This window comes from Neodiprion pinetum, chromosome 1, assembly GCF_021155775.2.
Source record: "Neodiprion pinetum isolate iyNeoPine1 chromosome 1, iyNeoPine1.2, whole genome shotgun sequence".
NCBI classification, from domain to species: domain Eukaryota; kingdom Metazoa; phylum Arthropoda; class Insecta; order Hymenoptera; family Diprionidae; genus Neodiprion; species Neodiprion pinetum.
In genome coordinates, this window is record NC_060232.1 from 8,855,976 (window position 1) to 8,870,978 (window position 15,003).

A 15,003-nucleotide genomic window follows, 5' to 3' on the forward strand; every position below is an offset into this window, starting at 1 on the left:
AATCTTGGCCATTCTTAAAAAAAAAAAAAAAATTTCGGTACAAATTTATTTCTACATTTTCGCGTCCTCATTTTTTTTTTTCTACAAGTCATCTTTTCGTATTTATGGCCTTTCTACTTTTCTAACTATCGGTAGCTTGACTTTCGGGATTTTCTTTCGTCGACTTTTTGGTCTTTCGCATTTTTATACCACACTCGTTTTCTCCGTTCCTCCAACCCTGAACCGAGATAATTGCTTCCTTTGGTTTTCACGCCGTCTCCACCTACTCGAAACGCGAAGGTTTAACTTCTGTGAAGCTGTTCCCAACTCATGCTGTTATCTCCCGGCTACCTTCGCCCGTTAAATTAAAGAGCCACGCATTTGCATGTCGCGGTTGGTGGGCGGACGCGTAAGCACGCATATGCCGACGGACAGCGAGACGGACGATTCCGTAAGACCGTAAGGCCCCGGAGAATACGCCGACCTGACGCATGGCCCGTGCCTCCTAAGGCGCGTAGGTCTTAGTACCTACTCTGTGCAACAAGGAAAAGTTCGTCGTGGTCTAAACAGGCTGTTAATTACGCTTTTATGTTCCTCTTAAATTCCTTCATTTCTTAAACGATACACGAGCACTGGGCCTTATTTCACTCATACAATAGCTAGCTTGTGAAGTCGAAACATCTATTGAATGAAACTCGGTTCTACTGTGACTGAGAGAGACGAGAAAGAAGGGATTTGATTACAAATTTTAGATTTTTCTTTAGGGAGGTTGTGTTGTTGAAATAGTTAAAATCTATTAGGTTTGTTCAATTTTATTATTCTATGGTTCGTGTTACATGTGCGGAAAACCTTCTTTTTCTTACGATGTCAATAGAAAAGATTTCTTTTCTTTTCAATAGTCAATTTAATTTGGCCAGTTACTGATACTAATCAGTATTGGTGGCAGGATCATCATACAGCGATTCCAACATCATGAAGACAGTGTTTCACCGGATTCGTAGGAAATAACAGTCTACTGAATAAAATGAGCCATCGTAGAGTCAAATTGAATGACAGATTCGATTCAAGATTTGTAACCAATTTAAAGTGATTCGAAATGAAGCATCGATGTATAAGATTTTTGTTTTCAATTCCAGTGCATTCCATTTTTGGAAATAAAAAGATATCTTCGTAGCTTGCGAATATAATTATTTGACAAACACTTAACACGTGACAATCTCAAGTAGTGATTTTTGACCAACCAACTTCGTCAAAGTTGGACAAAAGGTGCAATGATTATTTCATACAAGTCTGAATTCCCAAAATTTTTATCGCTTTAAAACGTAACGGGGAAGCGGTAAAACGTGTGTTTCTGATTTATTTATTTATTTATTTTTTTTTTTTGTTTTTAAGCATAATTTTCACATCAAAACACGAGAACATCGACGAACAGAATGGCGAAGTTAATAAATCTCCGTTTCCGATAATTTTCTCAACAATGGGTATCAACACGAGGCTGTCAGATTCGAGTTGAGCACTAAAAACGATAGAGAAGACGGTTTCCTGTTTCACAATTACCGGAAGATGATGATGTGGGTACATGTGAAGAGAGAGCCGATTTGGCAACGGTTGCAGGTATTTAAACACTCACTCGGCGAGGCGTGGGCGTACAATAATATACGAAGGCTGATGAATAATTCAAGGGTCGGCGTAGATACAGAGCAGAGTCGAGGGCGCGTCGATGGGGGTCGTCAGCATTTGAGGCTGAAGGTTGATGCCCAGGTTACAGGCCAGATACAACGGTTAAACTTGGGCATTCGGGAGAACCGGTGGCAGCTAGGCAGCTACTTGGAAGTTGAAGGAGAAAAGGGTGCGACCGACGCGACGCTCGACGGCTCCAAAAACTTTGAATATTCCAGTCGCGTTCCCCCAGGAATTTCGATTCGAACAATTTACATTAGCCACGTGTCGACGTTAGCCCGAACCCAGGACGCGTGGGCGGCGACGTCCATGACCATCTCATCCTCGTCTAACCACCAGGTATGTAACTGATCCCGCCGCCGATGTACCGCCCCGGTTGGCCAATCGATAAAAACCATTTGACCGAGCCCCGGGATCGATACTGCTCTTTAATACGTTATAACTATATTACCTCCCGCGTATTTTGCACGGGAATATGGAGTTACGGTTTATAAATAGAAAGTCACCTGTGTGGTTCGCCCGACCGTTCGCTGTAGGTTGGCAGCTATCTATCGTTTTCCTTGTTTAAGCTTCGCAAGCTTCTACCTTGACTATGTTCCCTGTCACGTGAAAGAGACTCGTGTTTACTGCACGACCCTTACGGATTCGTGAAAATTTTTTCGTTACACTTGATCAAATTTCAAGCTAGCAACCATGAAGGATATTTGAAGGAAGAATTCGTCGAGTTTGGTTGCAATAGACTTGGCTTAACGGAACTTGTGTCTGGAACGATTATCATCAGGATAAATTATTGACTATTTTACGAACGTGACGTTTTCGGTTCGTCATTTCAGGAGAAAGTCAAGGCCGCACTCTATCAATTCTTATGTTGATCTTGAAGGAAAGAAAAGGAGTATAGAAAAACACTCGCAACTCTGCAAATATCGACTACAAACTTCTGTTAACCATTCGCAATTGTGACGATTTATTCAGAGTTGGCGATACTTTGGTACGAATTTCGATATACATCCACTACCTGAAATGTGTTCAACTCTTTTGGATAAAGCGTAAGCGTTGATTACCAAAAATCAAACTGACATAACTGCCGTGAAACGAATGAACGAGTAACTCAAAATCCGTAAGTGACAGCTCAAGACTGCGAAATTTACTATCCGAAAGCGCCAAAGCGCATGCGACGGACCTTTGCGAGGGTGGGCAGAAACGGCTCGAATGGGGCATGAAATCGAAACGAACCCCGGGCACCCCGAAGTTTCCATTAATGGTAAATTAATATATCACGTTCTCATATCTTTCCCCGAAGTCTGGTCATGAATATAAAGTCGATTCAGCATCGCGTCGCACTAGCCGCCATCGGGAGCTTCTGCAGAAACGCCCGAGCTTGAAGTATAACGTGGTTGCCTTTCCACCGTTTTGGGAAAAAGAGATATGTATACATGTATAACCGTGTATATACTTCGCGATAGAGGAGACGAGAGGAGAGGAGAGGAGAGTTTCGGTCTCGCGCGGAATACAAACGGCGCATTCACTTCCTACTGTATCCGAAAGCCCGAATATTCCCACATAGTAATGGGTGGATACCTACGTGTTGGTGTAACAAAACACTGGCGTGCAGTTCGAATCCCAGAGGTAATGGAGTCTGGTTGGTAAAAGGCGCCAACCTGAGCGATGCCAGTCTCGAGTTTCTCCTTAATCATTCGCCTCGTACACTTTTCCGCAGATATCCTTCACCGCGTTTCGCAGCCTGCAAGACGTTCCCTCCTTCCCAGCGGTGCTCTTCGACTTTATTACAACCGAAGCCCAGGCCACCCCTCCGGGTGTCGATCCTCGAGGTTTTTAGCCCTCGACCGATTTTGACTAAAAAAAAAAAAAAATGGTTTCGAACTTCCAGAATATCTCGGTGCAATATGGAGGAACTTTAACGCGGGGAAAAAATTGATCGCGAAATCACCTCTGACATCGATGGTTGTTCATTATTGACAAAGCTGGGCGAGCAGCGAATTGAATTTCGAATAGTCGCTGCAGTAGTGCGATACCTAACGCGATGAACCCGAAATTGCGCAGCCCCTGCAGTGCGGTCAGTGTGCGGTGTATCGAGCTTTGTTTAATTCGAGCTTCGTTCTTTTTCGTCAAGCTTTCAACGATAAAAAACCGCCTGTATATCACACCCATCTGTTCGCATCAACGAACGACTTGAGCCTTTTCTCATTTCATAATATTTTCCGAGTCACTTGTAAAAGTCCGACATAAGTATAAATTGTCCAGGAAAGATGATTAATGCATAAATAAGAGAGATTTCAAAAAAGTGTCATTTAAATCGTTTTCGCAATATTATTAGCGGGGTTATTTCGTTCGCGTGTAAATCATTGATATATTTTTATAGAAACTAATACCGTAAATCGACTCAATTGCGAGACTGGTCAGAAGAGAAAACTTTATCGACTTATATTCTTTATACAAATATTGGCTCCGATGTCCTCACGTATTCCGCGTGTATGGCGAATTCCATCGTGAAGCACCAAAGATGCACCATTACCGGGGAAAAAGGAACCCTTCAAGATAGGCTTTCGCTCAGCTTACCGTGAATTTTTTTTTTTTTTCGAGTTTGAATATAGGGTGCCACGAAAAACTCTAATAATCGAAAACTCCCGTATCGCGAAGGGTGTGCGTAAAAGATTTCTTTCGCTGATTCATATCGGGAGAAATGTTAAGAAAATCAATATTTCGACTCGAATATCACCCCGAGCAGCATCCAGCTGTAATATTCCGTCGATTTCGCAAAATTTCGTAAGCTGACATAGTCACGTTCACCGCGTTAATTTTGAAACAGTTTTTCCGACTTACCCCTCCACCTTCACCCACCCTTCGATTATTTCTAACTTTGACCGGAGCGATCGGATCGATTTTTTATTCCATTCTCTATTTCGGTAATTCGTGCATACGAAATCTGAAGCAGAACAGCTGGTAATCCTTGCTGCAAATATCGCTCGCGAAATTGGAAACGCGGATCGTCGATGCCGATTGAAAACGATACGAGTTTCTCATATCCAGAAAATAAACTCTGAAAGGTGGTCATCGAGGCTCAACGCGATACCGTAAATCAACTAAACCGCCATTGACCGTTCGACAGATAGTGGGTTGGGTCGGGCTATTCAATCTATAAAACCAGTTTCGTTCCATTACGATCACTGTAAAGGGTCACATCTGCGCCACAACTGCAGAGTATAACCCAATACCGATACGGTCACGTAGGTTACAGGCGTCTCTACATCCATTCCGGAATTGCCGCGGGGGTAAATTCACTCTAAATTTTCCAGAATCGAACTTCCCGCCCGTCTGCGAGTGTATCGACGGCTACTTCTTTTCACTATCCGAAAAAGACCCGAGGAAGACTTTCTCTATTGCCAATCTCCGACAAACGAGCCGAGTGCAAGGTTTCCATTTTAATGTCGGTTCGATCTTTCCAGACTTGTTGTAGCAACAAAAAAACAAGCAAACTCTGCTCAGATATTGGAAAACGACCCGATCGATTTGGGTAGAAAATAAAGTGCAATTTACCGCTTCCCTTCAAGAAACTTCGTAGCAAAAAAATACCGGAGCTTTCTTCGTCTTCGTCAACCATGAGAACTCAGATCTCGAGTGAGTCTTTGCTCCGTGGGTGTCTGGACTGGTCCGTCGACCATAAAAAGAAAAAAATAAATGACGTTTTACTCGGTTATCGAAGACCGACTGTAGCATCGTCTCAATGTCCGTCTTCTTGTATATTGAGACGGGAATTAGCCATACGATACGACTCTGATCAACAGTAATCTCCACAAGCACCGAGAATATCCGATCGAGTTATACTCCTCTCGGGACTCACGGACTTCCTGCGCTGCGTATAATGTATAAGTTATAATACTTATATCAGACGGGAACTCGATACCATAATCTTGGATTAAAAATTCAACCGCAAATCTCGGGATTACGAGACCAAGAGGCAGCTGCCGTTCTCCCTCCTTGAACCGGAACTTCAAAGTATCCTGCGAAAAGTTACGCACTCAAAATGAAAACCCGAGACTACGGAGTTCAAACCGTTTGGACGGAAGGACGGATGCAGGGATTTTTGGGTGATATCTAATGCAGTGAGGATCGATTACGATCAGCTGATAGTTGCAGAGATTCTTTGGTGAAATTTCCGGGGATGGCGGCGAAAGGCGGAGACAAAGTTACGTAGTTCCGAGTTTCTTACTTTTGATAACGCCGCTATGTGGCTTCGTTCGCATCGCGGTCGACGAAACTTTTAATTGGTCACTTTTTGCCAAGGAAAACCTGGCATGTTCGCACGCTAAAAATCCCGAAACAACGTGACTCGCATATAAAAAGCTTTTTAAAGCGCCGTTTGCCCCAAAGTGTCTTCGGCCCGAAGCGCGTCGGTAACTAACCAACTTCTTACGCAAAATTAAGCTTCCCATCTTTGCTGCTTCTCTTGTCTTCTATCCCTTCTTACCTCGCCGTTCGACCTGCTTTCAGCAACTTTCCATTCCCTGCACCAACAATGGCTCGAGCCATTAGCGCTTTTTTGATGCGCCAGCTTTCAGCTTCCGCGGTTCGAACCTCTTACCACCAGCATTTGCACTATAATGTGAAGCTTGGAAAACCGTCCGGCAAACCAAGGACTTCTTACATGTATATCATTGCTGTTTACAGCCAACTGACGGCAATGAGTCAAATCCCATCAACGCGTCGTGTGCTTTCAAGGAAACACTACGATTCTGGAACCCGATGTGGCAATTGTGAAACAGCAGTACAGTCATACAGTCAATTCATTGAAAGTTTCCCAGAAATTCGTTCCATTTATTTAATGAGTTGTATCCTAGTCTCGTACAAACGAATGTGAATATGAACAGTCTTCAATTTGACAGAAAGTTGCTACGTAATTATAGTTACGATAATATATGATGGGATTGGCGAAAATTAGAAAGAAAAATTTACAATCTTGATCAATTATTTTACACTGAAAATACACAATTTGAGTAGAATGATGAAAAATATTTATATTACCCTGTAAACTGTAATTACTTTAAACTTGATGTACTTTTATTCACTGTTTCTACTTTATAACAGCTGAAGAAAAATGTTCGACTCCTAAACTAGTACTTTTTTAATTTTTAACTCGGCATAATTGCGTAATTCTCATAACTCATTTAGTAGTTTAAACAGCCATTCGAATGGCGGAGAATTTCGGTGAAATTATTTTGAACGAAAAAGCTTGAACCAATTTTTCGTATAGGCATCTACACGTAAGGGTGTCACTTTTTATACGTCGACGGATACATAAATTTCAATTCATCTCAATTGAAAATCACCTAGCAGATTTTTTCAATCCAATATACCTTCGACATAATTCACATAACATTCCAAGAATCTAAATCTGCCGAAGTGAATTTGTAGTCTAGGTACCAAAAAAGGCCACCAAAAATTATCACGTCGAAATGACGAACGAAATAGAAACAAAACGTATGAATTAATTAATGTGAACCGAAAAGCCATTTTGTCAGGAATAAACTTTTACTTTACTGTTTTTCACGAGGAGCTATTCACTTACAGATCGAATTATAGATGATTTCAAACTATTCTAACGTATTAAAAAACGATTCTAAACAGTTAGAAACTAATTTCGAATGAATTCGCATTATTTCTATTTGGTTTCAAGTGACATCGAGCGGTTCTGAAACGATTATAAATGCTTTAAAACCGATTTCAAGGAGTTTTAAACAAGTTTTAAGGGGTTGCAGAAAGTTTTCAGAACTAATTTCGAGGTGTTTTAAACGCTTTCCGACTGATTTAAAGTGATTACAAATAGCTGAAGTATATTTGGTTGGTTCGAACCAGTTTCAAGGAGTTTCGACCGATTTCGAGCTGATTTCAAGCGATCTGTACGTGATTCGAAACAAATTCAAGTTACTTCTTCGCGATTTGATAGCAATCGTAATTGAAATTGTTTTGGAATTTCAAAAAGTAAATGGCTCCTCAGTTTTTCATTCCCGCCATACAGATCCCGTTTATTTCCTAACATCAAGAAAGTAATCTACATATTTTCTATCAGGTTAGTATTCCCGAGTAAATTATTTTTCCGGTTATCGACAGTGCAAGTTCCAAGCAAACGATCAGGTTCCAAAATGGATACGAGTTCCATTTTGAAATTTAAAAAGATAGCATCGCCAGCTCGTGGACGCACCCACTCGACTGCGGATGGTACTCGGTACCTACACAGGTTCGATTGGAAATGTAATACGGACGATAGCTACAGGATGTAGTCTATATAGTCTATAACAACTTCCTCCGGTAGTTGCGCGAGCGATCCGAGGGGCCGAGAGTCCCGTCGCAATATAATGTCACGACGACGAGGAGTCTGTCTGTCCCCCAGCTGTCCCTTATGTCGGGCCGAACCCCGTTTGGCATCGATTCGCCGATCGATGATTATCGACGCATGTACCCGGTGTCGAGATATTTTTACAACCCACCCCCAACCGCGGAATGGAATTCCCGCCGCTCCTAGCTGTAAAATTGTTTATTACCCTCGATGGCGAGGTTACCACCCGCCGAACCATGGATCGAAAATCATCCTCGTTGATCGATCGTCGAGAAAGTACTTGAACGTCACGTCATGTTCGATTTACCGTTCCTTCACAAGTTTTATGCATTCCATGTTCTATAAAATGGAAGCAAAGTGCGGCTTCCTGGAGGACGAAATAGAACAGCTTGCAAATAAATATACCTGCTCTGTGTATATATATATATATATATATATATATAATGTCAGTGTAAAAAATATTTTTTTTTCGATTTACGCTGTAAGACAAACCTGTCTTTATTCAATTAACTTTGTCTTATGACAATGAAAAAAAAAATCCTTCTTTATCAAGTTTTACCGGGTGCATCATTCATTTGAAAAGTTGCCGAGTAGGTAAACAAACATAGTATTTTTTACATCCTAAATTTCTGCAGTCAACTTTTCAAACGAACGATTCGCCCGGTAAAATTCTATCAAATAGGAAATTTTTCTGTGATTCTCACGGAACGGAGTTAATTAAATAAAGACAGGTTTGTATTACAGCGTAAATAAAGAAAAAAAAATTTTTTTATTACACTGACTTTATTTTATATCTTTTCTTTCTGTACAGTACCGTCTGGATAATCAACTGAGCCATTTACGAATATCAGTACAACTAAAGAGCACCCAATTGAATTACAAGTCAATTATGATTGGATCGACCAATATTCACTCAGATTAATCATAATTTCTGTCAAGGCTATAAAAGAGAATATTTCATGTAGTCAATAACACCTGTATTGCCTTACAAACTTTTCTTCTTAATTCCAACAAATATTTTAACAGGATAACTGATGCCGATAACCTCGAGATCGAATTAACTCGATCGTTTCTTATTCCTATTCTATATGCAGACACTTGCCGCTAGTGCTTATTTCAATACCACGTACATTTTTTGTCGTTCGTTTTTTCACGTCAAATTGACAAGGAGATACGATATAATTTTTACAGTTTACTCGCATCCGGTTGTCATGCATGATTCTCATAAATTTTTTGCATCGGTATCTGCATCCACATAGCTTTCTAGTTTTCTCAAATACTTTGCGTCAAAAATTTGTGTATATTATATGAGATGTGTTTTTTTTTTTTTTGTGGAAATCAATTTTTCTTCTTTTATTTTGTGATTCTCAATTAGCTGCAAAGAGGTTTCGGAACTGATGGCGTATTTCCAGGCAAAGTTTGTCATTATCGTCTGTTTGTGAGTTTCGTGTGATTCCACTTCATTTACATTTGTGCGACTGATTGTTTTCGGTTTTAGATATCTCGTTCAACTGTCTGATCATTTCGGTATAACGGAGTAGTAGTTAATTCAGTCGCAGATCTGCCAAGTCGGATAATCTTCTTCGCAGCTTTTTCAAATCTCCATAATCGTCCCCGATTTACAGTATTAAAAATACATGTTCAATCGTAACGAAATATCAGACTTAAATGTCGAGGGTTCCTTTTTTTCCGCGCGATTAGTCAGTCGTCAGAATGGTCAATAAAGTATTCAACTTACAAACGGAGAAGAGTGCAAAAACGTGACGCAGCTTTTTCTTTGAGCTTTAAAACCGGAAGGTAGAAGCCGAGCTTTTCTGATAACGTGGATGAGAATTCATAGATTTAAAATTTGGTCAATTGAGTCGTAAATCAAAGAAACTTGAACGACTGTGATATTCTTTGAGGACTTGAATGCATTTCTGGCTCTGTGAAATTTCACCACTTCGATCTTTCTTTGTTTTCAATTTACGAAATTTTTACGTTCGGCATCTTGGTCATTCCGATATTCGGTTTTTCTGATTTTTTACAACCACTCGCTGAGTAAACTACGCTGTGTAAGTATATTTGAACTTTCGGAACTTTGCTCTATCGTAACTTGAATCTTCGGAATCCTGCATTTTGGAACTTTGAGTCGTTGGTTTTTCTACCATTCGAAACGTTGTTGTTTCTCAAAAGTTTGATTTCTTTACTTCAAGTTTCGCCGGCAAATAATTCGGAATTAGGCGCTTTCAGAACTTTTCAAATTCGGAACTTCGACCCCGCCCCAAAGTTTCATCACTCGATATCAACGGAAATCAAATTACAAGTTACAAATCAATATCAATCACTCGAACGAATCGGAGCAATTCGTTTGACTTCCAAGCGACCAACCCCTCGGTCGAGAAGACTTCGAGGCTGGCCGTAAAGCAGCGATGTTTAAAGAGAATTCTGGAAGCAGCGAGAGGTTGCGCCCCTTGAGGCGTGATAGGGGGGGGGGGGGAATTAATTCCGTATTCTATTCTCGTTAATTGGCGGAATTGGGTGTAATTTTAGCCGAGAGAGGAAGCTAGGCAAAGGCGGTCGTCAGCGAGGGTGTTGATTGCGCTGATATTACAATATTTACGACGAAGCGTCGAGCGTTCTTCTCCTTCTTCTCCTTCTTTCGTGCAACCTAATTGGAGTAGATTGGCGGCCGCATGCCGCGAGCCACATGCCGCATGGTGCATGGCCGCATCGCGTCTGCACGAAGAGGCGCTCGTTGTATTCGGTGAAAGCCCCCGGCTCTCCGTAAGCTCCGAACACCTCCGAGGGGGGCCGGAAACTCCCGAATCCCGCTCACCCTCGGCTGCCGCGAGCTTGTCGCCCCTCCACATCCAGTCGTGCTGCGAGCGCCGCGCAGCGAACTTCGCCGAGGCTTTATGGGGGTTCAGCATCGCGCCCATTCTCAGCACCGTATTCTCGCTACTGTCAGTAACGACTCGCGTCGAGTTTCCACGTGCAGCGCCGCGGAGGATAGTGCCCGCGATAAATTAAATAAATTAAAGAAGAAAAACGGTACAAGTTTTTAAACCTCCCAACAATAAAATTTCAATAAACTCAGTGTTTCCGGAAGCTAAGAAAAATGCACACCGTTCATTCGTCGGAGGGTTCGAATCGTCGCGTCAAATTGGCGCCCTGTTAACCCCGTATTTATTAACCGATCGATCCATTTTATCTAATTATAACGTTGCGTCGTTGTTTTTTTTTTTATTTTTCTCTTCAATTTGTTTAGTTCGTTGTTTGTTGTTGTTGTTTTTTCTTTTTCTCTTCTTCCCGCTGTTGTTTTCTCTCTGGTTTGATTTTCCCCATTATTTTTCTACATCGTCGATTTTTTTTTTCCCCCTCAGGGACAGGTGTGAACGGTGATTATACAAATCGGTTTGGGATAATTGATTATTTAATCATTGTGACGATCGGTTATCGAGTGTGAAACACAGTGATGAACGAGTATGGATATTAAACAAACGCAATTCCGTAATCCTGACAAGTAATTGAAACAGCTAATAACGATAAATTAATACTAAATAAAAAGTCTCGTACGTCGTACATATAACAGTCGTTACGCATAAATGCGGTGATTTTTTTCCGTTCTCAGGCACGTTCGAATTTGAAGAGGGTGAGAGTCGAGGGGTCGTATTTAACCGCGAGAATTAACGGGAGGTTTGAATAAATTGAATAGATAGCGGAGGATAAATTTAAATAAAAAAAAAAGAAAAAGAGAAAAAAAGAAAAAACACCGTTTTTCATGACAAGTTTCGGTGAGTAGCATTCGTAGCTCAGGTGTCGGTAAAATGGAGTCGGACATAAACTGGTCGCGGAAAGGGCTCGAGCAGCAGGAAGCTGCAGCGGTGCCGAAGAAGTTCCGGAAGGGTATGATGACCGGAAGCGGGACTGAGAGCAATGGATTTACGTGGGCTATGTGCGCGCTGTGTCTCGCGAGTATCGCCATTTCCGGCGTTTTGGCCTTCCGCGAGTTCCGGCTCGAGGCAAGGATCGCCAATTTGGAGGCGCGCTGCGCGTCTCAACAGCTGCACCAGGAGTCGCCGGAAGTTTTGATCCGGAGGCTGCATCGCGAGATTCGAACCCAGGTCGAATCTCGTCTGGTACAACCGGAGCCACCCGTCTTCAGGGTCAGACGCGAAGTCACCGAGAACTGCAATTGTCCGGCAGGTGAGCTTCAAATTTGCTGTTTAAAAATCCTGCCTTTATTTTCCTTATGTTTTAAGATTTGTCTATATTTATTCGAAAAGCTTGGATGATATTGAAGTCCTGAAGTGCGAATGAAATTTGACGTGAGAAAAAAATCATCGTTTTTTAACTTTCTAACGTTCTAACTTTGAAGGAATTAAATCTGACAAATTGGTATCGATTTTTTCAACTTAGCATCACTATTCAATGAATCTCAGACATTTTAATTCCAAAGTTATGGAGAAACTGGTTTTTTTCCAAATATTCGTCGTGGCGATAACGTTGCCAACGTTTTCAACCTTTATATGATTCGAAGAGTAAAGGTGTCCAAATGTACGAAATGGTAAACTTGGGGCTAGAATAAATGAGAACTTGAGTTTTTTATCAAGCCTGACCGATCGAAACATCAGATACATAATTATTGCCTACGACTTACGTTGCTGGTGAAAAGAACATCGATACTTTAGCGTTGAAATTCTTTCTACAAGGCAATGAGAATACGATTTACTCAAACATCGACCTATTGGATGATTCGTGTTCTTCTTTACCTCAATTAAAGGGTTCTCGAAATTTGAAACGATGATGAGCTACGAAGTTGAAGCTACAAACGTTGTCGTAGAGAAAGATTGGGGAAAAAATAAAACTATTTATCACCGTATTCATATATTTTCAGAACTTGAGTAATTTCAGTGGCAAAATAGGGATATTTTATTCGTCACGGTGAAATGTAATTCGTTAGACCAGCAAATGTTAGTGTTAATACATATTGTAAAAATGTTCACGTCGATGGCAAAAAGATGAAAAAAGCATTTTATTCGGTTTGAATGAAATTCAACACATTTCCTTCAACTAACAATAAGTGCCTTACATTTTTTGAATCGCGGTATAAATGAAATTCATGCGTAAGTAATAAATTCACGTTGTGTAGGTACTACATTATATCCGAATGATAAAACTTTCCTGTCATCGTAACAGCAATAATAATTTTGTTCTGTATCAGATAGTGATCAAAACCGTGCAGTTCAGACGCAGAAATTATTCCCTTAGTTGCGTTACATTTACGGTTTATTACTACTGATACAACCGTGCGTAATAAAAATGTGCCATTTCATTTGACTTGTTTATCAAACTAAAGTTTGAAAAATTTAGTACTGGAAGATAATGAATTCTTAGTTACATGTGAACCTACTAAAAATGTAGTAACAAGAAGTAGATTTTATTCGAGTGGTGCAGTTACAAGCAAATCAAACTAATGTTTTCTATCAAAACATAAATTGTGAAAAATTGACAACCTGATTCATTCAAATAGATATTTGCGTAGTTTCTATAAATGAAAATTTCACCAGTTAATTATAAAATTTAATTGCTACGAGCGCTTCATTTTTCTGCGTGTGATTCTAACGAATTAAATTTTATCAAATACGGCGGTTTACTTCTTCGATTTCGTATAATTATTGGAACCGGTTATTTCGGACTATAACATTGGAGTATGTGAAGAAAACCGTGAATTCCGATGAGGAACTCTGTAGTATAATTTTTTTTTTTTACCATCCGATAAAACTTAAATGATCTGAATATCTAGAAAAATTTATTTTGTAGCGATTCACGTTCACTTCACACCAAAATATGATAATCAAAAAATCGTGATGACGAATCGTGTTTTTCGATGATGTGTAGAATATACTGAAACACGAGGGTTCGTTCAACGTTCGTCTTGCAATAAGCCCGCATGTCGAATTCTCGTTTTGTTTTCGATTTTTAATCATCTTTTTATTTCTATTTTACTTTTATTTCCCACCTAACCAATCGTGGCTTTGTGTTGTTATCAGCGCGGTTCGCGGAAGGCTTTGATTCGTGTTATTGAGCTGCATTAATGAGAAACAACGCCGAATGCTTATCGCCAAGGAATGACGCATAGAATGAGCGCAAACACAGTAATTCCCACCTGCGTTCGTCTGCAGCTTGGCTGTTTGCTCTTCGCATGGGGTGCGAGGGTTGTTTACCCCCGCGTTCTACCGTTGATCAAACGTCAGAGCGAGGCATCGGCCTCGCGGCTCGATGGACATCGCGTAAACGGTGAAATTGGACCTTTGAGTGGTGTAATTTTTCATTAGCATTTGAGAGACGGGAGACGAAAGAGAGAAAGGGAGAGAGAGAGAGAGAGAGAGAGAGAGAAGCTGAAAGAGAACGCTCCCGCCTTTAAACCTGTCCGATCAAACTGTTAATTTAAATATTTGTTATTCGGTTCACGATTAGAGCTGTTTTTCCATCCAGTGTATGAAATAACATGAGGGTGAAGTTGTTAACGTTACCGTAACGATGCACGTTTGTAAAAAAAATCGTTACTTTGCACTTTTGGGAATGTTCGAAATTTATTAAACCGTGATAAACAAGAGATACTATTATTTTGAATAGCTGACTCTTTGAAAGTCATTCTAAAGTCTTGCGCAATAATGCTTTTTTCCCTAATAGCGATCATTTTTGGGTCTGAAAGTTTATAAGTTTCTCACTTTTTTTAGACTGCTACCAGCTCTGCACAAGCATCCTCTTGAGCTTTTGCAAATCAAAAGTGATTATAATTTTATGATATGTAGATATACATGGTTAATCATAAGTAGGTCCTGGATAAATATGTATTCAAAGTTACAAAATATGTACGTATAATATAAACTAAAAAAAGTATAACGTGGGAAAAAATATGGTGAATAGAAATTGCATTTTCCACTACAGACTCCAAGCATCATACTTTATGTACAGAAAACTTAATAAGTAATGAATATATATTT

General features: G+C 40.4%; 1 protein-coding gene across 14 annotated transcripts in view; it reads left to right on the plus strand.

Moving 5' to 3' along the window:
- Nucleotides 1-10,883: 10,883 nt before the first annotated feature.
- Nucleotides 10,884-15,003, plus strand: part of LOC124224678 (collagen alpha chain CG42342) — a 173,827-nt gene continuing 169,707 nt past the window's right edge. For 12 of the 14 annotated variants that reach the window (XM_069133103.1, XM_046636759.2, XM_069133107.1 and 9 more), the window contains exon 1: nt 10,884-12,199. In XM_069133103.1, coding sequence (XP_068989204.1) covers nt 11,821-12,199 — 379 coding nt within the window. In that variant the 5' untranslated portion in view covers nt 10,884-11,820. The remainder of the gene's footprint in view (nt 12,200-15,003) is intronic. The other 2 variants (XM_069133102.1, XM_069133101.1) reach the window with 2 other exon arrangements.